The sequence below is a fragment of the Channa argus genome, chromosome 7 (genome assembly GCF_033026475.1).
Source record: "Channa argus isolate prfri chromosome 7, Channa argus male v1.0, whole genome shotgun sequence".
NCBI lineage: Eukaryota > Metazoa > Chordata > Actinopteri > Anabantiformes > Channidae > Channa > Channa argus.
Genome location: NC_090203.1, coordinates 345581 through 371046, shown reverse-complemented (window position 1 = coordinate 371046; position 25466 = coordinate 345581). Strand labels below are relative to the sequence as shown.

Here is a 25466-nt window from a genome sequence, read left to right as displayed (position 1 = left end):
GGAGCATGACACAACCGCCCCCTCCCTCCATGGGCTTAGTGTGCAGACAGACAGAATCTGGATCTGACGAAGGACACACTCACACACCCAAACGGTCTCACCGACACAGGCAGTTGATCAACACCAAGCGGAGAGCGCCGAGTACCGGTAAGTGGAGCTGAAGCTGCCGGTGGGAGCGGGGAGTTCAGACAACTGTTAATGCTACGGCGTCTTCCTGTGTGTCTAAAGAAATATATACCTACCATGAGGACAGTCTTTCCACCCACCTGTCTGTCTTTCCATCTGTCTACTGACCTGTGTTCCTGTCTCTCGTCTGTCTTTCTGAAGACACATCTGTACAGCTACCCGTCTTTCTTTCTGTCTGTGCTTTTATTTTGTAAGGACAGTAGTTAGTAACCGTATGGAGTCGATGAATCAACTAACAGAAACTGATGAGAGAACAAGCTCAGTCCCGACGTTGTTAGGAAGCCGAATCATTTTACATGAACTTTAGAAACTGGAGAAGAATAAGACTTGAGAGATGTGCTGCTCAGAGCTGATGCATATCGTTTTTGTATTAATACTTCCTGTTATGGACAGGTAGTATTTACATCTGAAAACAATTGTATACTGGAAATACAACTGAGACTCATCAGTCATCATTGATCAGTTTAAATTGATGCCAGCAATGTATCTTAAAACTTGGGCAAGTGAACAGTTTCTACACAGCATGGGTTTAGACATCTGTAAAAGCTCCATTCTTACTGAATGATGTCTACAGGTTTTGGAGCAACATATGCTGCCATCCAGTCTTTTTCAAGGAAGGTCTTGTTTATATCAGTAAGAGAATGTCAAACCACATATTACAGCAGCATGGCTCAGTAGTAAAAAATTCTAATCACATCTGCAGAATTACAAAGTAAAATTACAAAGCTGAACTTTTGAGCAGCTGAAGTCAAGCAAAAATGGGGAAAACATTACTTGAAAATTAAACCAGTATGTGTTCTCTGTGTCTGCTATACAGCATTAAACATGTATCTGGCAGCAAAATGAACAAATATTAAAAAACAAGTCTCTACATATGATACGTGTCTATGTACTATTTAATCAGAAATCGATTTTTCAATTTTTTTCACTTTTTGAATGTAAATTTTTGATGAATCTTTTTCAGTCGACTAATGAAGTTATTCCCTCAGGTAACGATGTCAGTGCTTGGCCCAGCCCCCAGCAGCACAGACGCCTGCCTCAGCATCGTCCACAGTCTGATGTGCCACCGGCAGGGGGGGGAGAATGAGGGCTTTGCCAAGCGAGCCATCGAGAGTCTGGTGAAGAAGCTGAAGGAGAAGAAGGATGAGCTGGACTCGCTCATTACTGCGGTCACCACCAACGGTGTTCACCCCAGCAAGTGTGTCACCATCCAGAGGACGCTTGACGGGAGGCTGCAGGTAGTGGGGGTGGGAACGAACAATGAGTTTGTTGATTTACCACATCAGGAAGGACAGAGGTGTGACGGCATGAGCACATCACCTGGAAACAAATAACTGCCTTGAGCTGTATGGCTGCTTGGAGGGAAATTAATCTGCTGCTGTTTTTACTTTTCTATAGAAATGTGTGTTGTTTCCACTTATGTGTCAAATATTAAAACAAAGTCACTTTTATTTCTAAAGTCCAGCATCACAAACAGGGTTGCTTCAGAAAAGTGTCAGAAATGTCCTCCAGGACACTTAGAACCTTTTCCTGCTCCTCTCAATCACTTTCATTAGTCAATCGGTCATCTTTTATTCTATAAAACCTCCTCAAAAGGCTATGGTACTTGTAGGTAGGACATCTGAAACCAGACCAGGTTTACAGGCCAAAGAAGTAAACTGTCTGTGTGGGAAACGTAGATACCTGAATGATTTTAGTCAGTACACACAAGAGTTTGATGGTACTCAAGTTCTGAGACATGAGGCTGCACTGGACATGATAGGGACAAAGCTGTTGAATTGTGCAGAGTCCTGAAAGGAACCACAAGGATCTGGATTCTAAATCTGATGAGAGCCAGTGCAAATAAATTAGAATCATTTTTTTTATTAGACCTGCACATTATCTTAGCAGCAGCATTCTGTAAACAATCCAGGGACGGATCCACCCTAAATTTGGAACCATCTCAGAAATCATTACAGTCTCCTTGTGGATCACAGAACCTGCTATATACAAAACCCGGTAACCCAAAGAACCAGAAGACAGAAAATCAGATATAATAGTGTCCCTGCTCCTGGAGGAGGAGGAGGAGGAGGACGAGGAGGAAGGCCAGGCTGGATTGTTTTGTCTGAAACACAGGAAAGGGGCCGGGTCATGTTAAGCCAGACTGTGTGGTGTGTGTGTGTGTGTGTGAGTGCGTGCATGTGTGCGCACAGACAGACAGGCAGAGGAAGGGAATGTGCAGACGTCTCAGTTTTCTGCTGTGATCTAAGACCACAGAGACTGCACTGTAAAAAACACAGTTAAATCTTCTCCGCAGTTATGCGTCTGACTTGGTCTCTAATACTATTTTGTTAGTGTTGTTTGAGGTTTGTTTATAAAGGTGATTTCTGCCTTTTCCCCAACTGGAGGTCCGGTTCTTGTCAGACATGCTCCAATGACAAATACATAAAACTTTGTGAAGCTCAAAACTCTGGTGTCTTTACATAATTAGAGACTAAGACCAGCTGAACATGTTTTCTGTATGATGCTTCTCATTAGCATGTTATTGAAACTGGCTAACTGATTATTTACATTTAGTTAATGTATTCATGGCAGATGTCTTTCCCACTCATTTAAACAAAGTGTTTGAGTGTAAGATCTGCAAAAGACACATCTTCAGTGATGAAGTGATGAAGATGATTTGAGTTCTGTCTCCACACTGGAAGATGAAGCTCAGTGACTTGTTTCGGAACGGATGTGTTTTTGCAGTGTGTGAATGTTGTGTCTGAGTTTTATCCCTGCCCTTCACTTATGGACACAGAACACACACTGCTCTGATTGGCTGCTGCAGAAACACTTCATCTGCACCCCGCCAAACACACACATACACACACCTGTGTGTGTTACTCATAAAGTGCTCCATAAATATAGATTTAAAAGTTAAAAAAAATATTGTGTTTTTCACTAAATTCCATTTGGCCTCATCTTTCTGACTTTATTTTTTTACCTTTCATTTAAACTCTGGGCCTGTAGTTTTCAGGCAGATCAGACTAGCAAATCACCTTTAACTGTCCAAAAACTTCTCACACATTTAGTTAGATCAGTTTATCACCATGCTGACTGAGGATATGTGTTCTGTCTCCTCAAACATATAACAGAGCTGCAGAGGTTGGGAGCAGTCAGACATGAGATTTGGCCTGATGGTATTTAAATGTTTCCAAACTGAATCAATTTATTTCATTGTCTTATCACAGCAAATTAATCCTCATGTTTTAATAAACAGAATGCATGGTCCTGTATGTATGTATGTATGGAGCTGCAGGAAATTCCAACATAAGTTAGATTCTTATACCGCTGCAGGTAGTGACAGGAAGGTCGGAAAGTTGATGGAATTATGAGAATTTGTAGAATATCTCTTTTTCCATTTTAATGTTTTCCATTTATGTTCCTGTGTATTACTGACATATACTGATTGAAAGTCACTGGGCTTCCTGAAAATGAGTAAAAGTGAACAACTAGTAATTCAGTGAGTCAGCAACGGCTCAGGCCCCCAGCCTAATGCTAACCTAACCATTACCTGAATCAGAGCTTATTTCAGTTTCTATGAGGGATTATTCTTATTTTTCTCTGGAAGTTAATTCATATCACCTGGACTTCTTTCTTCCTAAGGTGAACGTGTGCTTCTCCATCAACAGACGTAAATGTCTATGCTGACCTATGCAGACTCGGGGGTTGTGGGTAACACAACCTCACAGTTGCCCCGACGTGCAAACCTCCCATATCTCAACAACACATTGTATAGAGATGTGAATTCTTCCTGGGGATGGATGAAAGGACAGCAAGGACAATGGGAGACAGGTTGTGCCTGAGGCCTCCTCTGTGAGAGAAGGATTCATGTGATTCATGTTCATATGTGAATAAATGGCTATGCATACTCTGTCCTTTGTCCTTCAGGTGTAGGTACATTGCTGAGTCTGATGCTGATGTGTTGCTTCTCCTGTGCTGGACCATCCTACTGTGTAGAGGCAGTTTGGTTTTTCCAGGGTAGAGATCTGAAAACTCTTCACGACCCTGGACTATGTAGTTCTTTCACAGAGCAGGAAGCCTCAGGCCCAACCTGTCTCTCATTACCCATGCTGCCCTTTCAGCCATCCCCAGGAAGATTAAGACCAGTTCACACATCCACTAAGGAGGACACACCTAATGATCCATGATTTTTATGTTGGTCTAACTCTAGCTCAGGAGGGAGGGCAGCCGTCACTAATCCCAGGGTTGTTGGTTATATTCCCGGCTCCTCCTGTCACAGGTCAAAGTGTCCTTGAGAAAGATGTTGAACCCCAAAGGCACTTGTTCCTGGCGGGTCAGGTGTTCTGCATAGCAGCCCCCCATCATTATGTGTGTAATTGTGAGTGAAGCAGGTGAATAACAAGCAATGTAAAACACACACTGGGTATCGATAAAGTATTAAAGTGCAGACGATTCAGAATTTACATCTCAATGACTCCCCGCCCTATTCTCATCTCCTCTATAGTCCACCTATAAATCCTGTTCAGGCCAAGTGAGGACCACAGAGGATATAACCAGGTCCTCCAGCCAAATTTCCCTCAGACTGAAGAAGCTGCATAGATAAGAAGTGAAATGTTTCCAAATGAGAAGAAAGAAATCCAGCTGATAGGACTCAACCTCCAGATAACCAAACCTAGTTGATTGAGAACCTTCACCGATGCTCTCTTATGTGTCTGTCTGTCTGTCTACAGGTAGCAGGTAGAAAAGGTTTCCCTCATGTGATCTATGCCCGTCTGTGGCGGTGGCCCGACCTCCACAAGAATGAATTAAAACATGTCAAGTTCTGTCAGTTTGCCTTCGATTTGAAGTATGACAGCGTGTGTGTGAATCCCTACCACTATGAGAGGGTGGCATCCCCTGCTGCTACAGGTAAATACATCCCTCCGTTAGAGTTGGGTTTCATTTGAATTTTAACAGTTCAGATGCTCCTTATCAATTTCATTCATATCAATCCCTTGTTTTGATTTTAAAATGGAAAGATTTAAAAGGGTCCACTGTTTAGATAACAAAAATATTAACTCTTATTGCTGTTTTTGTCCACTTTCTGGTGCATTGTTTTTTTATTACTGCCACCTAATTGGGTTTCCCTGCATCCAGACTACAGGTGGCAATAATGAGCAAATCTGCAAGAGAACAATGAGAAAAGGACATAGTACTTAAAAACACACAAAGGTGAAATTATTCCATTACTTGAAGTTTTATCAAACATGTCAATCCACTTTTACAGGAGATAAACCCTACAGTATCGTAGGGGGTTGGTTTTGGTTTTCTCATTGCATCAGATAATGGACTAGTCTTTATACTTGTTCTGTTAGATCTTAGTGCTGCATTTGACACCATTGATCACAACATTTTATTACAGAGACTGGAACATGAAATTGCGATTAAAGGAACTGCACTAGGTTGGTTTAAATCTTATCTATCTGATAGACTTTAATTTGTTCATGTTAGTGATGAATCCTCCATGCGCACAAAGGTTACCTATGGAGTTCCACAAGGCTCTGTGTTAGGACCAATACTTTTTACTTTATATATATGTCTCCTTTAGGCAACATTATTAGAAAACACTCCTCCACACATTTAGAATAGAATTTAAAATCCTGCTTCTTACATATAAAGCTCTGAACGGTCAGGCTCCATCATATATAAAACTTCATAGCACCATATCATCCCAGTGGTCCACTTTGATCTCAAAATGCAGGCCTTCTTTTGGTCCCCAGAATTTCCAAAGGTAGAATGGGAGGCAGAGCCTTTAGCTATCAAGTTCCTCTCCTGTGGAACCATCTCCCAGTTCTGATTTGGGAAGCAGACACCCTCTTTACTTTTAAGTCTGGGCTCAAAACCTTCCTCTTTGATAAAATGTATAGTTAGTTATAGTTATGCTGCTATAGGCTTAGACTGCTGGGGGACCCACCCTCCAATGCACTTAGCTCCTTTCCTCCTCTTGACCCTCTCTCCTCTCACCCCACAATTGTCACCACCGAATGACATTAACTCTGTGTGTTTTCTCCCGTAGTTGTCTTTCTCCTTCTCAGTCTCCCTCTATCTGTCCTTCTCTGCAGGTGTCCCCAGGCTTGGGAGCTGTGTGTTTTCCAGTGTGCAGCTACTGGTCCTACCAACTTGCCCGATGTTTTGTTGTTGCTTTTGTTGCTCTTTTCTTTTCTCTCTTCACTTTCCACTCAGCCCAACCGGTCAAGGCAGATGGCTGATCACCCTGAGCCTGGTTCTGCTGGAGGTTTCTTCCGTTAAAGGGAGTTTTCCTCTCCACTGTTGCCTAGGTCTTGCTCCAGGGGGAATTGTTGGGTTCTATCTTTATAATCTTGACTTTATTCTGTAAAGTGCCCTGAGATAACTTTGTTGTGAATTGGCGCTATATAAATAAAGTTGAATTTAATTTAATTTTGATTAAAGTAGATATCTTTTTTTTTTTTTTTTGCCCATACTTGTTTTCAAATAATTTCTGTTAGATGGATCCGGGACCGTCTCCTATGCAGTGAGGAGACAGTCCTTAACAGGGGTAGAAGACTACAAGACACCAAACACTGTCTAGTCTTCCAGTTTAACACTGTGTTGCCTTTAAAGTTTGGTTTGATTGGTTTTTTATGTGCAACCAGACTTAATTAAGTTAATAAGCTTCCATCATGCATGATGTTGTGTTTCATCATTTTCCTTTAAGATCTGAAGCCACAGTTTTCACTGTGATCACACCGTGTTGTAGGTTGTCATGTTGCTACGCACATGAGAGGAATGAACATGCTGTTAAACATGGGGGGGGGGGGTCAAATTTAGAACCTAGTTTCCAAGTCTTCTGAAGTGTCTCCCAGACTACAGCCACAGACTATTACATCAGCACTTGTATTCATAAGGAGGTATAATGAGGAACATTGAACATTGACTGATGCTGTTGAAGATCATTTATTCTAACAGTTTCTAATTCAACAGGTTGTTTAACAATAAAGTCACGTGACATTAAAGGTCACATAGCATAACAGGTAAGGTAATGTAGCATAAAACTAGCATAAATGGTCCCTTAATATAAAAGGTTGCATGATGTAACAGGTCCCTCAGCTTTGTGTCATGTTCAGTGGATTTATTTTACAAGTTAATAGAGGTGGATCTGTTAAAGATTCCAGATTCATCTTTACTGTGAAGAAATATCTGAGTTTGTGTTTCTCTTTGTGTCCACGCTTACATTTTGTTTTCGCTCTCTTCAAACTGCACAAACATCTCATGAATACATGTTTGATTCAGTGTTGTTTCTTCCTTTAGGTCCTCAGTCTCTCATAAAGGAAGAGTTCATTCAGGACTGCTTACAGATTAGCCTGCCCTCCCACCCTGACCCCTACACCCAACCCCAGCCTGTCAGCATTTTTTCCAACATGGCTCTGTCTCCTCCAGGTGAGATGTCAAACAAGATTTATTACATGTAAAGCTTGAATAATAATAAAAATAATATCTAATACCTGTATTGTCAGGTAACAGCTCCATGTCAGCTGTCGGGGGTGGGGGGGTCAGTGAGGGACCAGGCCTCCTTCAGATTGCACCGCCTCAGAACAACCGGGGTCAGGCCTCTCCACCTCACCCTAATCCTCCTCACACCCCCCAGCCTCCTCACCCTTCCACCCCTTCCTCCCCACACCAGCAGAGGCCAGAGTACAGCAGCCCCGCCAAACCCGGTACTAAATCTGTACTATAATTATATTGCACTGAAGTTCTCTGACATGAACTGGTAACATACTTGTAGTTGAGTTTTTAGAACAGCTAGTAACAATGTGAAAGTGGAGGAGTCAGGAACAGGAATGCCAGTAGTACAGTTTTTAGTTGAAGTACTAATGGGAGCAGCAGTGGGAGTGCCTGTAGCAGCAGTAAGAGGATTAGCAGTTACTATAGTTAAGAATAATGTTAATAGTATTTTAGAAAAAAAGCAGTACAAGTGGAAGTGACTATAAATATCAGTTTTGATAGTAGACCTGGTCATACTACCAGTAAGCAGTATTTGTTGCAATTTTACTTGTAGCAGTAGCAACAGTAGTAGTGGAGTATGACTGGTAGTCATACATCCAGTAAAAGCAGTAGTAGTACTAGTATTAAAAGGTGTAATATGTAGCTTAGTTGCAATAATAGTAGTCGTAGTAGCAGTAATAGCAGTTGCTGGAACAAAAGCACTTATAGTAACTACCAAAGTAATACTAAATGAAGCTTAACTTTAACAGGCTGTATGAGTAGTGTAGTACTAGGAATAGTAGTACTATAGTAGTAGTAGCATTAGTAACATCAGTCAGATTGTCATCTGTGACATGTCTCAGCAGCCACCTGGCCAGGTAACACCCTGAGTGGGCGGGGCCACCAGCAGACTGCATTACATCATCAACACCATGCTCCCAACACACACTTCTGTAAGACATATGACATATTAAAGTAGTGCAGTAATACTGTGCAGTATTACATTATACTCAGCTTTTGTTGGTTCCTACAGGGTCCCAGCATCACAGTACTGCTCCATATCCACAACCAGTGTCCAACTACCCAGGTAACAAACTGTGTCCAACAATATCCTCACATGTCAACAAAAATGTGTTGTCACTTCCAATATTTTTATAAAATATCCTTGCTGTCACTAGCTACTTAAGAATGTCTCACTGTGAAAGTCTTTATGTCCATCCCTGTCCCACAGGTCCTGAGTTCTGGTGCTCCATATCATACTTTGAGTTGGATGTTCAGGTTGGGGAGATGTTTAAAGTCCAGTCCAGTTGTCCTGTGGTGACAGTGGACGGATATGTGGATCCTTCAGGGGGGGACCGCTTCTGTCTGGGACAGTTGAGCAATGTCCACCGCACTGCCTCGAGTCACCGTGCCAGGTAACTATTCTGGCCAGTAACAGTGCTGGGAGCAGCAGCAGCAACTGTATTGGGATTGCCAGTTTATTTCTCTTGGGCTCATTATTTTTTTGCAGGCTCCACATCGGTCGGGGGGTTCAGCTGGAGTGTCGGGGAGAAGGAGATGTATGGATGCATTGCCTCAGTGACCACTCAGTGTTTGTCCAGAGTTTCTACCTGGACCGAGAGGCTGGCAGAGTACCTGGAGATGGAGTACATAAAATCTACCCAGGATCTTATATCAAAGTGAGTCTGTCTATATGCAGATAATGCTCTGCTGTTTGTCTCTGTCAGCCAAATTCATTTTCATTTTCCAGACTCTAACTTATGAATTAGTCAGGTTTTCTCTGCAAAGGAAACCATACAAGTGTTGAAAGGGTCTTTCAAACTTTAAAAGATGTCTTAGTATTGCCTCTGTTGTTTTTATTTACTAACCTATTTGGCAGATGCGCCGAGATTTAATTATGAGACTGTCCATCTAGGAAGACTTTATTATAACTTTATTATAACTCCCTGATTAGCTCTGCATATATTTCAGTTTCCTAAAGATAATGCTGAATCTTCCATGAATGTACAAATTAGTTATGAAGTTCCTCAAGGCTTTGTGCTAGGACTGATACTTCTTACTTCAAGTCAAGTCAAGTGGCTTTTATTGTCATTTCTACTATACAGAGTGGTACACAGTACACAGTGGAAACGAGATAACGTTCCTCCAGAACCAAGGTGCTACAAAACAACAAAAGCTATGTAAAGTGCATCGAGTGCAGCCTAGTGCAAACAGTGCAGACGAAAAACAATACAGACAGTGTAGACCAGGGGTGCCCAATGTGTCGATCGCGATCGACCGGGCGAAGGTAGTGTGGGTAGATCGCTTGGAATTACCAAAGTATATGTCAGCCTGTCATCCGTCCTCACTATAAAATGTGTCACTTGATTGACGTACAGGGCAGCCAGTCTGAGATGTGACCTTTTCTGACACATGGGTCACCGCACATACAACGGCAACAAGTGCTGCAACGCTCTAGGAAGCTAGCGAGATAGCCTTCAATTTATTTAAGTTAAGAAAGGGTATTAAAATGAGTGGGGGAGCTTGACAAAGTCACAAACTTACCACTTCCATACGGAGTGGGAGTTGGATTTCCGAAGTGCGTTTGCCTCATCTGCCAGGCTGTCATCGCTACACCGAAGAAGGGAAACATGGAGCGGCATTTCCGGACTGACTTCCCTCCAAAAAGCAAACTGAGAAAAAGAAGGGTAAAAGAATTAAAATCTCATTTGTCCGGACAGCAGTAATTTTTCTCACAGCTAACTTCAAAAGCAAAGACAGCCACGAAAGCTTTGTTCCGGGTGAGTCACCTCATCGTTAAGAACAAGAAATCCTTCCAAGATGGAGAGATGATAAAAGCTGACTTGTTGTTGCGAGACTTTAAAAACAAACCAGAAATACTATCTTCGATCAAAGCTTTGCAGCTATCAAGAAGTACAGTTACACGGCGCAGTGAAGCCATGGCCGAGGATTTGACCCAGCAACTTTGGAAGGACATCACAGATTGCGAGTGTTTCTCACTGCAGTTGGACAAGTCTACAGACGTGAGTGACACAGCCCAGTTGTGCAGTGTGTGTTATTCGGATGGTGTTTACTGATATGATTGCAAAAGAGGAGCTGTTAACAGTACTGCCCTTGAAAGAGCACACGCGAGGAGAGGACATATTTCAGTCTTTCAAAAACTTTATCGAGAAAACCTAGCTCCCAGTGTCCAAATTGTTGTCCATCACCACGGACGGAGCGCCCGCTCGAATGGATTTATTGCGAAGTGCAGGGAGGACGATGCTTTCCTACACTTCCTCAATTACCACTGCATAATACACCAATAAGCTTTATGCGCAAAAATGCTCAACATGAAAGAGATAATGGATGTTGCAATGAAGATAGCCTGTTCTAGCTTAAGTGAAAAAGCTGTCAACAAATTTAAAGAAATTATTTCTTCATCATTTGCTTCACCATATGTTAATACAATGGAAAGTAGTCTCCTTAATGTTACTCCTGCACAAGTAGATTATCTTGTTGACAATTCTGCAGCCTCACTACGTACAATACTCGATAGTGTTGCCCCTCTAAAAAAGAAGGCAGTAAACCAGCAGAGGCGATCTCCATGGTATAGTTCACAAACACGCAACTTAAAACAGGAAACACGAAAGTTAGAAAGGAAGTGGCATTCCAGAAAGTTAGAAGAATCTCATTTAGCCTGGAAAAATAGTTTAAAAATGTACAAAAAAGCTCTCAGTGATGCCAGAACAGCATATTATTCATCATTAATAGAAGAAAACAAGAACAACCCCCGGTTTCTGTTCAGCACTGTAGCCAGGCTGACTAAGAGCCATAGTTCTGTTGAGCCTACTATTCCCTTAACTTTGAGCAGCAATGACTTCATGACCTTCTTTATGAATAAAATTGTAGCTATTAGAGAACGAATTCACCAGGTCCTCCCCCAGAAAATTACAGATATATCTTCATGTACAGCAGTGCTAGAGTCATCGATAAGGCCCCACTCCCTGTTAGACTGCTTTTTACCCATAGATCTCTCTGAGCTAACTTCAATTATTACCTCATCTAAACCAACAACCTGTCTGCTAGACCCTATTCCAACTAAGCTGCTCAAGGAAGCTTTACCCTTAATAGATACTTTCATATTAGATATCATCAATCTATCTTTAGAAACATGCTATGTACCACAGGTCTATAAGGTAGCTGTAATTAAACCATTACTTAAAAAACCCTGTCTTGACCCAGGTGTTTTAGCCAATTACAGACCAATATCTAATCTCTCCTTTATTTCTAAAATAATTGAAAAAGTAGTCGCAAAACAATTATGTGATCACCTTCATAGGAATAATTTGTATGAAGACTTTCAGTCAGGATTTAGAGTTCATCATAGTACAGAAACAGCACTGGTAAAAGTCACCAACGATCTTCTCAGGGCCTCAGATACTGGACTCATCTCTATACTTGTTCTGTTAGATCTTAGTGCTGCATTTGATACCATTGATCATAACATTTTATTACAGAGACTGGAACATGAAATTGGAATTACAGGAACTGCACTAGGTTGGTTTAAATCTTATCTATCTGATAAATTTCAATTTGTTCATGTTAAGGATGAATCCTCCATGCACACAAAGGTTAGCTATGGATTTCCACAAGGCTCTGTGTTAGGACCAATACTTTTTACTTTATATATGTCTCCTTTAGGCAACATTATTAGAAAACGATCCATAAATTTCCACTGTTATGCTGATGATACCCAGCTATATTTATCTATGGAACCAGATGAAAATAATCAGTTATTAAAGCTTCAAGCATGCCTACAAGACATAAAGGCCTGGATGTCCCACAATGTTTTACTTTTAAACTCAGACAAAACTGAAGTCATAGTATTTGGGCCCAAAAATCTCAGAGATATGATGTCCAACCATATTGTTACACTAGATGGCATAAGTCTGGCCTCCGATACTACTGCAAGGAACCTTGGAGTTATTTTTGATCAGGATCTGTCCTTTAACTCACATATAAAACAAATCTCTAGAACAGCCTTCTTCCACCTACGGAACATTGCCAAAATTAGGAGCATCCTGTCTCAAAGTGATGCCGAAAAACTGGTCCATGCATTTGTTACCTCTAGGTTGGACTACTGTAATTCCCTACTTTCAGGATGCCCCAGTAACTCCCTAAAGAGCCTGCAATTAATCCAAAATGCTGCAGCAAGAGTGCTGACTGGAACTAGCAAGAGAGATCATATTTCACCTTCACTAGCTTCTCTCCATTGGCTTCCCATTAAATGTAGAATAGAATTTAAAACCCTGCTTCTTACATATAAAGCTCTGAATGGTCAGGCTCCATCATATATAGAAGACCTCATAGCACCATATCATCCCAGTAGACCACTTCGCTCTCAGAATGCAGGCCTACTTGTGGTTCCCAGAATTTCCAAAAGTAGAATGGGAGGTAGAGCCTTTAGCTATCAAGCTCCTCTCTTGTGGAACCAGCTCCCAGTTCAGATTCGGGAAGCAGACACCCTCTCTACTTTTAAGTCTAGGCTTAAAACCTTCCTTTTTAATAAAGCATATAGTTAGTTATAGTTATGCTGCCATAGGCTTAGACTGCTGGGGGACCCAACCCCCAATGCACTGAGCTCCTTTCCTCCTCTTGACCATCTCTCCTCTCCGCTCATCCCGCAATTGTCACCACTGTATGTCATTAACTCTGTGTGTTCTCTCCCGTAGTTGTCTTTGTCCTCCTCTGTCCCCCTCTCTCTGTCCCTTTCTGCAGGTGTCCCCCGGCTTTGAAGCTGTGTGCCTTCCAGCGTGAAGCTACTGGTCCTACTAAACTGCCCGATGTTTTGTTGTTGCTTTTTGTTGCTCTGTTCTTTTCTCTCTCCCCTTTCCACTCACCCCAACCGGTCGAGGCAGATGGCCGTCCACCCTGAGCCTGGTTCTGCTGGAGGTTTCTTCCGTTAAAGGGAGTTTTTCCTCTCCACTGTTGCCTATGGCTTGCTCCAGGGGGAATTGTTGGGTTCTCTTTATATATCTTTATAATCTTGACTTTATTCTGTAAAGTGCCCTGAGATGACTTTGTTGTGAATTGGCGCTATATAAATAAAGTTGAATTGAATTGAATTCTATTCGCACCAGTTCTTTTCAAAGATGGCTATTCTGTGCGCATCTAGAGAACGCTGACTGTGACCATTCTGCGTTGCTGTTGCACACTGACATAAGATGGCTTAGTAGAGGGAAATTCCTGCAAAGATTTCGAGAGCTCTGTCCAGAGATTAAGGAGTTTTTCAGTGTAGCTAAACATGCAGAATACAACAAACTAAATGACCATCAGTGGCTGCTAGACTTGGCATTTTTAACCGATCTGACCAACATGTTGAATGACTTTAATCTAGAGCTGCATGGAAAAGACAAAACTGTGAACAATATGATCAGCTGTTAATGCTTTCAAACGAAAAATGCAACATCTCTCTTAAAGCTCCAGCGTGATGATTTGACAAATTTCCAGAACCTCACGTAAGAGCTAGAGAACCAAGGGAAGTCATGTGTGCAACTTGACAATGCATGCTACACAGAGCAGATTGACAATTGTATGTAAGAGTTTGACAAATGCTTTAAAGACTTTGCTTTAATCGAGCCAATCGCTACATTCATGTGCTACCCTTTTCAGGAAGATGCTGAGGTTGTTTCACTCACATCAAAAATTCCAACACTGTTTCACCTGAACTCTTTTAGAGTAGAGGATGAGATTTTGACACTACAAGTAGGCATTCAGCTGAAGTCCAGAGCTCATGGACAGTTCTGGAACTTACTCACAGAGGAAAAGTACCCCAACATGAGGAAATGTGCTACCTCCTTGACTGCATTATTCGGCTCCACTTATTTATGTGAGTCAGCCTTTTCCCACATGAAGATCATTAAGTCCAAGTACCGATCCACCATGACTGATGATCATTTGAAAGTGTGCTTGAGGCTGGCTATCAGCAGCTACTTTCCGGACTATGCGTACCTGGCCAATTCTATTCAATGCAAGTCATCAGAATAAGGTAATGACAAAAAATGCAAAGAGTTGTATTGTGCAAAATGGGTTCATGTAGTTATGCAAACTACACCAACATATATTGTGCATATAAAGAATTCTCAATATATTTATAAATAAATATATGTTTTGTATTTTTATAGTAGGTAGATAATTCTGACTTGGTCATTTTATAAGTAGCTCACAAGAAAAAAAAAGTGTGGGCACCCCTGGTGTAGACAGACAACACAAAACAACACAGGACAGGACACAAAACCTAAGACAGCGCCGACCAGTAAACCTATTGTATACTTCTATTTTACAGTACAGTCAAGTGTGCTAAAGGTGCAAAAAGCAGCATGTAAACAGTATTGTTCAGTTAAATGTCCAGCATGTATACAGTGCAATTGCAGTTGAATGTGCAAAAAACAGCAGGTAAACAGTGTAGTGTGGTTAAGTATAGAATAATAATAATAAATAAATGATGGTGGAATGGATTGAGATGAGTAATGAATGATGATTGTGTGTTGAGTTTGGGTTGATGCTGCTAGGCTTTCTTGGCTTTCTTGGTAGACACGGAAACAATGGTCGCTGTCTTGAGGCACGTAGGAACAACGTTGCTGCTCAGGGAGATGTTGAAGATGTCTGTAAAGACATCCACTAGCTGTTCATAGTACCATCTCGTCCTAATAGACCACTCTGATCTCAGAATGCAGGCCTACTTGTGGTTCCCAGAGTTTCCAAAGGTACAATGGGAGGCAGAGCCTTTAGCTATCAAGCTCCTCTCCTGTGGAACCAGCTCCCAGTTCAGATTCGGGAGGCAGAAACTACACTTAAAACCATCCTTTTTGATAGAGCTCTTAGAACTCCTTGATGACTCTGAACTAGCTCTTAGTTATGCTGCTATAGAATTTGACTGCTAGGGGACCCCTGATACTCTAAGCTCCTCGTCTCTCTTCTCTCACCCTGCATCACCTTTGAATGACATTAACTTTGTGTCTTCCTTCTCTTGTAGTTGTCTGTCTCCTTCACTGTCTCCTTCTGTCTGTCCCTTTCTGCAGGTGTCTCCGGCTTTGGAGCTTGGTTTCCAGTGTGCAGCTACTTGTCCTACCAACCTGTCCAATGTTTTGTTGTTGCTTTTGTTGCTCTTTTCTTTTCTCTTTTCAATTTCCACTCACCCCTACTCGTCAAGGCAGATGGCCGCCCACACTTAGCCTGGTTCTGTTTGATTTCTTCTTTTAAAGGCGGTTTTCTTCCCCACTGTCCTCTTTAGTGCTGCTCAGAGATTTTTTGGGTTTTCTCTACACATCTGTAGAGTTGTGACTTTATTATGTAAAGTGCCTTGAGATGACTTTGTTGTAAATTGGCGCTATATAAACAAAGTTGAATTAAATTGAATTACATGGTAACATAGGCATTTTTAGTAAGTGTTAGTAAACTTCTTTTGCCTTACAATCACAGTATCTGTGACTGTTGGCAAAGGGAACGTGTGTGTTTACTTATACAAGTGGGGTTTCGCGTGTTTTAAAGTAATCGACTTCGAAGCTGAAGTACCTGAAGCTTGTTCTGTATTTTAACCTACTCTCTCACCTGTCTTCAGGTGTTTGATCTTCGACAGTGTCACAGACAGATGCAGCAGCAGGCAGCAGCAACTCAGGCCGCAGTAGCAACACAGGCGCCTGCAGTTGTCGGTGCGATTCCTGGTCCAAACAGCGTAGGAGGGATTGCACCGGCTATTAGTGAGTATCAGATGTCTCTCCCTATGGTTCCTGTCTACAAGGCTCAAACTGAAGGATATCCCAATGTAAAAAAATGCCCTGATAAATAATTACATAGGTTTAGCCATAGACATACACCTGATTCTCACCTGTGTTAATACACCTACAAACCATTTCCCAAACAACATTCTGTGTTTGTGAATCCGGCTCCAGGTGCTTCTGTCTGCCATTTAGTCTTCGATGTGTCAATGAATGCTGTCCTGTCTTCTACCCAAATGGGAGTAGGGGTGCTGCATGTCTATCTGTCTGAGCTGCACCAGGTAAACTGTGATCAATGAGAATCAGCCTGATGTGGAGAGCACAGATCTGACACTGAATCCAGAGGTTCTGAAGAGAAAGCTGCTACTTTATTCCTATGATAATCTGACTTTTTCTGATCAAATTGTGACTTTTTGCCCATAATTAGTTACACATATAAATCACAAACTTACACTGTTACAGTGATAAATAACAAGGTTTCTTATCCTCCTCGTAAACATCAAATCCTGAAAACTAAAGCTCAGGTAAACTTCCTCATAGAATTCATGTGTATCTCAGGTGTATATTGATCATCTAAATGTGTCAGTTAATTTCTCACAACCACTCAGTTGTTTGACGCCTTCTCTACTTCCTGTGTTCAGGTCCAATTTCTCCTATTGTTACATTTTAAAATTAAAAACTGTACTTCCCTTTATTGATACGAACTGTGTTTGCTTCTGTATCAGCCAGTGATGTATCCCCCTCGTCTTCCAGGTGTTTGCTCGGCTTCAGGTCTGGGGGTGGACGACCTGCGCAGGTTGTGTATCGTGCGTCTGAGCTTCGTTAAAGGTTGGGGGTGTGATTATCCTCGACAGAGCATCAAAGACACCCCCTGCTGGCTGGAGGTTCACCTGCACCGAGCTCTGCAGCTGCTCGACCAGGTGCTGCACATGCTGCCGCAGCAGGAACACACGCTCTGACCTGCTGCAACAGGCTGTCGCTCATTGGTTGGTTCACACAGGTACAGACCTGCAGGCTTCAGACAATCAGTCAACAACAGCATCACATTCCTTCTGTCAACTTCCATGAATACCAGCATTCAGGGAGACAGGGTATAGGGTCAGTGTACAACAAACCTGAAAGAAAACTCATTGGGAGGGTTAAGGATGTAAAGTGATGAGGAAGAGACTCCCTGGAGCTCCTCAGTCACCAGGAAAATGCTTAAGAGTTTACAGCTACAGATTTAAAGGCACAGTGATGGAAACCAGTCACTTATGCAAAGGTAATAATAAAATACAGAATAAAAACATATTTGCTATGTAAAATACACACCACATTCACTACATGAACTACTAAAAATTTTTTTGTTTTTACAGATTGTATTTAGAGAGATACAATCAAAAAAAATTTAATAATATAATTTGATGGAACTGACCCTTTAATGGCCTGTTTTAGTCTCTAAAGAGCAATTTCAGGTTAGTTTTTAGTTTTATGTTGGACTATTCCTTTAGAACGTTGCTGACTATTTATTTAATTGATTGTCTTACCACAGATCATGCCTTCGTGACAAAAAATGATCAGATTATTTATTGTCAGCTTTTATCACATTCTAAAGGCTTTTAAAATAGAAAGGTCTGCAATATCTGCTGTTTATACAGATTAAACTTTTATGATAAAAGTAATAAATCACTGTGTCCTCTGCATCTTTATTTTTCTTTTTATTAACTTTAGATTTTATGTTTTATTTCCACCACCTTTGAAACTGTCATCTGCAGTTCACCTGTTGTCCACTTCGTAACAGTAAGCAGGAGACTGAAAAACACCTCTTACTGTCCTTTTTCAAGTGTTTCCTCACCTGTCTGAGTGGTAATAAAAGGTGAAGGCAGAAACTTTGCAAAGACACTGAAAGGTTAGTATCATATTCTATGACATAAATATCACAACTGCTACTACTACTACTGTCTCTACCCAGTATACTACATCTGACTATGGCTGCTACTTGTTTTCACCACTGATATTGGACCGTCAGACCCACAGTCCACACAAAAGCTAATAAAACACATGAGATATAATTACAGTTGGCCGATAAATGAGCACACTTCATCCACTTGAGTGGACCATGAAAAGTGGTTAAAATTCCACTACTTCCCCACATACGTTTATTTTTGGATCGTGTCTTTGAGCCCCACCAACGATCGGAAGATAATTCCTTCATTGTGTGACGTACGTAGGCAAGAAAGCGAACCTGATTCTGATATTTGGTTTTGATTCTAAATTTGGTGCTGGAAGAGCGAAATTAAAGAAATTAGTAAAATTGGCGCCAAAAGGGACAAAGACTGGGCGTGTGTAAAGTTTAAATATTTCCGCTCACCTTCTTATTGGTCATAGTAATGGGACGCCTTTACAGCTCGAGCTAGAATAAGTTTTTGTTGTGGGAGGGACACCCTGACTAGCTGGACCAATAGGTGTCAAGAATCTAAAAATATCTGAATATTCATCATTCAAGGGGCGTGGCGTCGCTGGGGAGGTCGGGCGCAGGCGAACATGGAGGTTTAGTGATCGCTAGATACCCGCTGGAGAAGGAGGACGTCTCACAGAATTGTCTTTTATTTTCAGTTTTTCTTCGTTATACTTTGCTTTTTACCCTTTGCTCCGGCCTCGACATGGAAATGAAGAAGAGGATCATTCTGGAGCTGAGGAACAGGGACCCAGCTGAGGTGTGTAACTACAACAGCGCGGAATTTGATTTATTTATGTGTAGCAGAACAAATGGGCGAAGGATGCCGAGTCGAGCCAAGGCGACAATGGTGGAAACACTGCGCTGGAAGACGTCAAGTTTTACCGTCGTGCCTAGAAGAGGTCCCTGCTGCTTTTCGGCTCCGACATTTTGACCCAGAAAACAACTTCACCGTGGTTCTAACATGGAGGAAAGTCCCGCGGTCGGGCTTGGAGGCACTTCCCGCGTGCGGGCTCTCCCTGGCGCTCTCGAGTTGTCGCCCGCTCGTGGCGGCTATCGGAAGCTAACAGGCTAGCCTGGCGAGCTGCCGCCGATCCTAACGTGACCGCGTCTCAACGGTAACGCTTGGTAGACTGTAGTGAGGTAAATATCCACATGCTTGTTTGGTGTCGGTAAACTCTCCTGGTTCGCCGCGCGGCCGAGCAGGCTACCATTTTAACCTTCAGCGTTTTAAATAAGTGGTTATCCGCGGTGCCTGTAATCTGATGGCGCGTCAAGCCTGCCTACGTTCTTAAAGCGTCAAAGTGTAACTCTGCTTTATTATAGTCCAGGTTGTTTTCTGACTTGGAACCACTGACGTCTTTCAGCTGTTCAGTAAACATTTAAGCAGCCTCCATTAATGTTAGTATGGAGTTCACCCTGCTGTTCCCGCCCACCCTATAGTGTTTTGGTGGAGGACGCAGCAAAACTACAACCTGCAGGACACAGCGTGCGCTTTGGTTTGTGGCAGATTTACTCGAACAAATGTGGACAGTCATACTAAAGAAACGTGTAACAAGGCGTTTGGAGAATCTTCGCATCAAAAGATCCAGAATTAAGTTTTCACGACGCCAGTTTCGTCCACGAACGAATAACGTTATTTCTGAGTCGCTGGCCGCGTTTCTCATCATTAACGTCACGTTTAAATAATCACTCACATGTAATTTGTCCTTCCGGTTCGGGACATTGAGATCAACCTGTGTGTGTGTGTGTGTGTGTGTGTTTAATTAGTGCTCAGTGGTGTGAATGGTCTTTGACAAACAAATTAAATGTTTTTACCCCCTTGGATTGATATTTGGATCAAGACATGGTCTGTTGTGGTCTCCAGGTGGCAGAGCTGGTGGTGGATAACTGCCGCTCCACAGATGGAGAAGTTCAAGGCCTGACAGATGAGTACACAGAGCTCGAGATTCTCAGTATGGTGAATGTTGGCCTGACCTCGCTCTCTAAACTGCCCTCACTTCCCAAGCTACGCAAGGTCAGTTTCCAAGCGTCCACCAGGGTTCAGGACAGGTTAAAAACTGTACTGTGTCCACTACCCATTTGCTGAAGACGAATGGGGATTTAAACAACTGACAGGTGTGTGTTTACCTCTGTTTCAGTTGGAAGTGAGTGATAACACAATCTCAGGAGGTTTAGAAACCCTGCCGGAGAAGTGTCCCGACTTGACGTACCTGAACCTCAGCGGGAACAAGATCAAAGAGCTGAGCTCCATCGAGCCTCTGGTAAATAACCCAGCGTGAGGTTAAAGACCTCACATAGCTATTTAAGCTATGTGTACATCTTCAAAATATTGCTGTGTCTTGGCAAAATTACAAGCTAAAGTTTTATTTTTTACATTTTTTTCTTGAAATATATTTTCAGGTTAATTTTTAACTTGTCAGAATGATTTTTAAATGTAATATATCTCCTTTAATAATTATTACAATCATAATTTTTCTATAGAAACACATTTCACAGAATTGTTCATATCAACATTGCAGCTAATGCTTTTTAGCTTTTTTTATTTTTTGTCCCGTTCTGAATTCATCTGAATTCTGTGTGAGAGTGGAAATGATCCTTTGTCATGGCTCTGAACCTGTGTCCTGGTCCTGCAGCAGAACCTGAAGAACCTGAAGAGTCTAGACCTGTACAGCTGTGAAGTAACCACGCTGGATGACTACAGAGAGAGTGTGTTTGAGCTGGTGCCTCAGCTCACTTATCTGGACGGATACGACCAGGAAGACAACGAGGTGTCCGACTCTGAAGCTGACAATGGTGAGTCTGAAACCACCTCTATCGTATGTTTTTGCCAGACCTATCTGTGTCCACATTTGAAGAGTTAACTCATAAACAGCCTTCCTTACTGATATTGCGCTTGTAGCCATATTTACTGATAAGAGGAGATTTATGGATGTAGTGAGAGAAGACATGAAGTTAGTTGGTGTGAGGGAAGAGGACATATTTAGATGGAGGCACATGATTCCTGAAAGGGAACAGCTGAAAGGAAAACAAAACAAATAACATCTTTGCATGAATCCGAGGCTGGTAGTCCCACCAGATGTCCCTAAAATTTACATTTTCTCAAGAGTGTAACTAGAAATTTTTGACCATTTGTTTAACCTTAAGAGGTAAAGAGGGTGGAGCCTATCCCAGCATTTTGTCTCAGCATCTCAGACCTCACACAGAGAGACAACAAACTATTTACACTATAGTTACAAATTATGAGACATGAAAGCACAGGGAGAAGGGACAGAACCTACACAAATGGTACCCTGCTGGCCGGCATGAGGAAGTGGAGTACATTTACATTTAGTAATTTAGCATACGCTTTTATCCAAACTGACTTACAAGTGAGGTACAAGGCAGGAAAAATCTAAGTCAAGGAGAAAACATCAAATCAAAGTCCTATCAGAAAAGTGTTCACAGTTCACAAGATACAAGTGCAAGAGAGGAGAGAGGTTTTTTTTTTTATTATTATTATTATTATTTTTTTATTATTATTAAGAGATTTAAGTGCATAGGAAGATGCGGAAGAGTTCAGTTTTCAGCAGTTTTTTGAATATTGGGAGAGAATCAGCTGAGCGTGCAGCGTTTGGTAGCTAGTTCCACCATCGTGGGATCATTGCGCTAAACAGTTTTGCTTGGTGTCTTCTATGCGGTGCTGGGACCACCAGACGTCGTTCGTTGGCAGACCGCAGCGGGTGAGAAGGATTGTAGACTTGAATGGGTGAGTCGAGGTAAGCGGGAGCTGTCGAGTTAACCACCCTGTAAGCAAGAGACAGAGCTTTGAACCTGATGCGAGCAGCTACAGGAAGCCAGTGTAGAGATCTAAAAAGTGGTGTGACATGGGTCTTTTTTGGCTGATTAAAAATGAGGCGAGCTGCCACATTTTGGATCATCTGCAAGGGTTTGATTGTGGATATCGGTAGCCCCTCCACCACTGACTTCCCAGAAAATATAAGATTCTTTCCTCTTTTAGAGAAGCTAAACATGTTGGTGCTTACACTTTGTTGCAGAAGAAGACAATGAAGCTGGTCCACATGGAGATGAGGATGAAGACGATGAGGATGAAGAGGAAGATGAGGACGCCTCTGAGGGGGAGGAAGAAGAGGTCGGCCTGTCTTACCTGATGAAGGAGGGAATCCAGGTGAGTCTTAGTCCATCCACCAGTTTTCTGCTGCTAACCTGAGTCCAGATAATGTTGATGGTTCAGAAGTTCAAATAATTATTGTTGCACAAAGCTGGGAGTCACCAACAATTTATTTAGTCAGCCCATCAGTTAATGCAGTAGCAGTCAGCCATATTGTTTTCTATTATGGTTTGACCCCAAACCAATCAGTGCGTTTATATGCAATTAAATAACCAGGGTTATTATCAGGATTATTAATTATGCATCTTAAAATTAACAATGTAAACTTCTCTTGTGGAAGCTTTGTGGAAAATTACTTATTTAAACTTCTACGATGTGCTTTGTATTAGTTAATTCTCTATTGTACTTAAGGCAAATAGTTTTAAAAACTGGGTTAAGCACACACATTGCAAAGAAACGTTTAACGACAGAAATCTACCTGGTGAAATAAGGTTTTTCTAGTCCTCAACCTTGACGTTAGATGCCAGCTTTCCAGTATACATGACAGTTAAGAAATCAGCTTTCTCTGAAAAGCAGCCTATAACCTGGTTACTTAAGTCCATGTAAACACACTAAATGTGTTAAATTAGAGTCTAGATGGTTTTTAATTGTCAAGTTTCATTTAGTGTTGAGAATCAGTTCCTGGTCATTTGTCTCTGTGACCACTGAGAGGCGCTCCTTCACCAGTGTTATACTGAAAGAAGCTCTGTGTTATTAATGAATGGGTGTTTCCTCTCAGGATGAAGACGATGATGGAGACTATGTTGAAGAGGAGGAGGAAGACAAGGAAGAGGAGGAAGAGGAAGATGGAGGTTTGTGTTCAGTTTACGGTTACAACTTTAGAGCTCCACATCTCAAACATTGTTTCTAATGAAATTGTAAAACTTTTCTGGAAATGTTTTGACTCTTGGTTATTGTGGCCTTTGTCATTTTGTGAGTCTGTAACTTTAGAGCAATTGTTTTGTAATTACATTTTTACATAATGTGAAATGTGGGGAAATACATTCCCATATTAATATTTATTTTGAGAATTCCATTTTATGTATAATAACTTTGTGTTTTGCTGTATTTTAAATGTGTTTCTGTTAGATGAGGATGGAGCTGAAGTTCGGGGTGACAAGAGGAAGAGAGATGAAGAAGATGAGGGTGAAGAGGATGATGATGACGAATAGTTGAAATACTTGTAACACTGGATGCTTTCCTCCAGTGACCTTTTACCCCTCTGGCTGTCTCCTCACAGCTGCAGGCAGACAGGTTCAGGATCAGTTGATTTTTCAGTGATTTACAGGCTCCTTATTTTCTCTCAGCCTGTTATCTTCACAGCAACATTTCAGATACTTTAGTTTCTGTAACATCACACATATAATTTGGTATGTTTGTTGTAGTTATATTTACAGCTTAATACAAAGCCAAAGTCATGACGCCTCCATATTAGTAGCTTCAGAAACTATTTAGCAATGTTTTCATATGAATCTTTGTTTGTTTGGTTGTTTTTGTTTCGCATTCTAACAAAAAATGTCATCCATTGCAGTGTCTTCCACAGTCCTCAGCGTCTATCAAAGGCTACTAAAACATATAGTATTTGAAATGTAGCTATTTTAGATCATGTTTTTAAAACCTACAGTATTTCCTGAAACATGTGAAGTGATACAAGTTTGCTCAATGGCTTTTCGTTTGAGTGACTGAATGAAAAATGCTTTAAGACCAGAGTCACACAGTCTAAGACAAAAACTGTTAAATAGAAATCTGTCAGAAATAAGTTAAACTCAATGTGTTATCATATTTGACAATAATATACATAAGCAGATTGAGTAAATCTGAATAATAATCTTTTTTTTTTTTTTTTTTTTTTTCCTAGTTTTCTGTTAATTAAATTAGCTCGGTCTTGTACAGTGGGGTTTTAGTGCCATGTTATTGAACTAAAATTTGAGAATACAGCCAGAATATTCTGACATTATTCTCAAAATGTTTTATTCAATATTTCAGGGATGGAGTTGCAGTAGCTTAAGAATCAAGCAGGAATATTCTGACTTGATTTTTATAGATGTATTTATTCTTTGTAACATGGCACTGAAGCTAGGAACACTGGAGTTCTTGTTTATCATTAAACTTTCCTCAGAGTTCTTCTGATCCTGAACCTGCGCTGTATTTTCTCTGATCCTTAAATTAAACTTTTTTTTTTTTTTACATTAAGTCTCCTCTGGAAGTTCACAGCTGCTGACTGATCCTAAATCCTGAAGTGAACTTCTGCACGACAACAGAGTCTGAAGTTCTCTAATTGGACCGTTTTACAGCAGTGCACTCTGGGACTTGTAGTTAATGTTCTTTATTTGTAAAAGGACTGTTACTGAATTAACCCTTTGGTTTAGCGTGTCACCTGCTAGCCTGCATCTTGGTCAGGCTCCTCCTGGTCTCTGGTATGTGTAAATAGAAGTGAACTGGTCTCTGTAGGTTTTTGTCATGTCACCTTTCAAAAGCTGAATTGTTGATGCTGAGTTCAGAAACATGAAACTCCAGTGACTTAATTTTATTTTTTTAATTCCTGTTTCCTCATGGTGTTGCTGTAACCAGAGTGTTTTTGAATAAAATTCACAGAATTCTACACTCTTTTCACTTTCTATTTTTATATTTATTTATTCTTTTGTTTATTTTTTATTTTTATTTTTTTTTCATTCATCTGTTTGTTTATCCTGGTAAAGGTATAGTCTTAATAGGATCTGTTGACATCTCCAAATGTCCAGAACCACAATATGTTGAGTTTACTGTGAAACACAAACCTGACACTTTTGGTATATTTTAACTTTTATTATTTTTTTAAAATTTTGATTTATTTAATAGGTTTCTTTAAAACAGCATCATGGTTTCAATGCTGCAGATCAGAAGTAGGTCAAGTCAAACATATTTTATATCTGATAATTTTGGAAGTTTTAAAAATAATTAAAGGAGAATTTATTTTCTGTTACACTTC

The 25466-nt window shown here is 41.1% G+C and overlaps 2 protein-coding genes and 1 long non-coding RNA gene across 8 annotated transcripts; 2 read left to right on the top strand and 1 right to left on the bottom strand.

The window, feature by feature from the left end:
- On the top strand, positions 1-18077 carry LOC137130841 (mothers against decapentaplegic homolog 4-like). 4 transcript variants are annotated; one of them, XM_067511448.1, is made up of 12 exons: positions 1-147; positions 1176-1424; positions 4902-5079; positions 7480-7608; positions 7686-7886; positions 8517-8606; positions 8687-8740; positions 8885-9068; positions 9164-9332; positions 16256-16394; positions 16587-16693; positions 17166-17301. In XM_067511448.1, exons 2-12 carry the CDS (start codon positions 1182-1184, stop codon positions 17226-17228), a joined length of 1557 nt encoding a protein of 518 aa, XP_067367549.1. In that variant the 5' UTR covers positions 1-147; positions 1176-1181; the 3' UTR covers positions 17229-17301. The 4 variants fall into 4 exon arrangements, with proteins under 4 accessions (XP_067367549.1, XP_067367548.1, XP_067367547.1 ...); XM_067511447.1 differs by lacking the exon at positions 16587-16693 and having other exon boundaries at positions 8520-8606; positions 17166-18077; XM_067511446.1 differs by lacking the exon at positions 16587-16693 and having other exon boundaries at positions 17166-18077.
- LOC137130847 (uncharacterized) lies at positions 9148-18890 on the bottom strand. Its single transcript, XR_010914905.1, has 4 exons — positions 18763-18890; positions 16246-17427; positions 10198-10325; positions 9148-9288 (listed from the first exon to the last, which is right to left on the bottom strand). It is a non-coding gene; the product is annotated as an uncharacterized lncRNA (long non-coding RNA).
- Positions 18891-18920: 30 nt separating this feature from the next.
- Positions 18921-25100, top strand: LOC137130844 (acidic leucine-rich nuclear phosphoprotein 32 family member E-like). 3 transcript variants are annotated; one of them, XM_067511460.1, is made up of 7 exons: positions 18921-19108; positions 20216-20365; positions 20490-20612; positions 20985-21144; positions 22386-22516; positions 23238-23310; positions 23588-25100. In XM_067511460.1, exons 1-7 carry the CDS (start codon positions 19055-19057, stop codon positions 23668-23670), a joined length of 774 nt encoding a protein of 257 aa, XP_067367561.1. In that variant the 5' UTR covers positions 18921-19054; the 3' UTR covers positions 23671-25100. The 3 variants fall into 3 exon arrangements, with proteins under 3 accessions (XP_067367561.1, XP_067367564.1, XP_067367563.1); XM_067511462.1 differs by lacking the exon at positions 18921-19108 and adding an exon at positions 19359-19491; XM_067511463.1 differs by lacking the exons at positions 22386-22516; positions 23238-23310; positions 23588-25100 and adding an exon at positions 22044-22253.
- The last annotated feature ends 366 nt before the right edge of the window (positions 25101-25466 follow it).

Bases quoted from the DNA above. Each gene is read 5' to 3' on its own strand.
- LOC137130844 (XM_067511460.1), top strand. From the start codon at position 19,055: ATGGAAATGAAGAAGAGGATCATTCTGGAGCTGAGGAACAGGGACCCA. The intron at 20,366-20,489 runs GTCAGTTTCCAA...CCTCTGTTTCAG, and splicing joins CACTTCCCAAGCTACGCAAG to TTGGAAGTGAGTGATAACAC. The intron at 21,145-22,385 runs GTGAGTCTGAAA...ACTTTGTTGCAG, and splicing joins CGACTCTGAAGCTGACAATG to AAGAAGACAATGAAGCTGGT.
- LOC137130841 (XM_067511446.1), top strand. From the start codon at position 1,182: ATGTCAGTGCTTGGCCCAGCCCCCAGCAGCACAGACGCCTGCCTCAGC. The intron at 1,425-4,901 runs GTAGTGGGGGTG...GTCTGTCTACAG, and splicing joins CGCTTGACGGGAGGCTGCAG to GTAGCAGGTAGAAAAGGTTT. The intron at 7,887-8,516 runs GTACTAAATCTG...GACATGTCTCAG, and splicing joins CAGCAGCCCCGCCAAACCCG to CAGCCACCTGGCCAGGTAAC.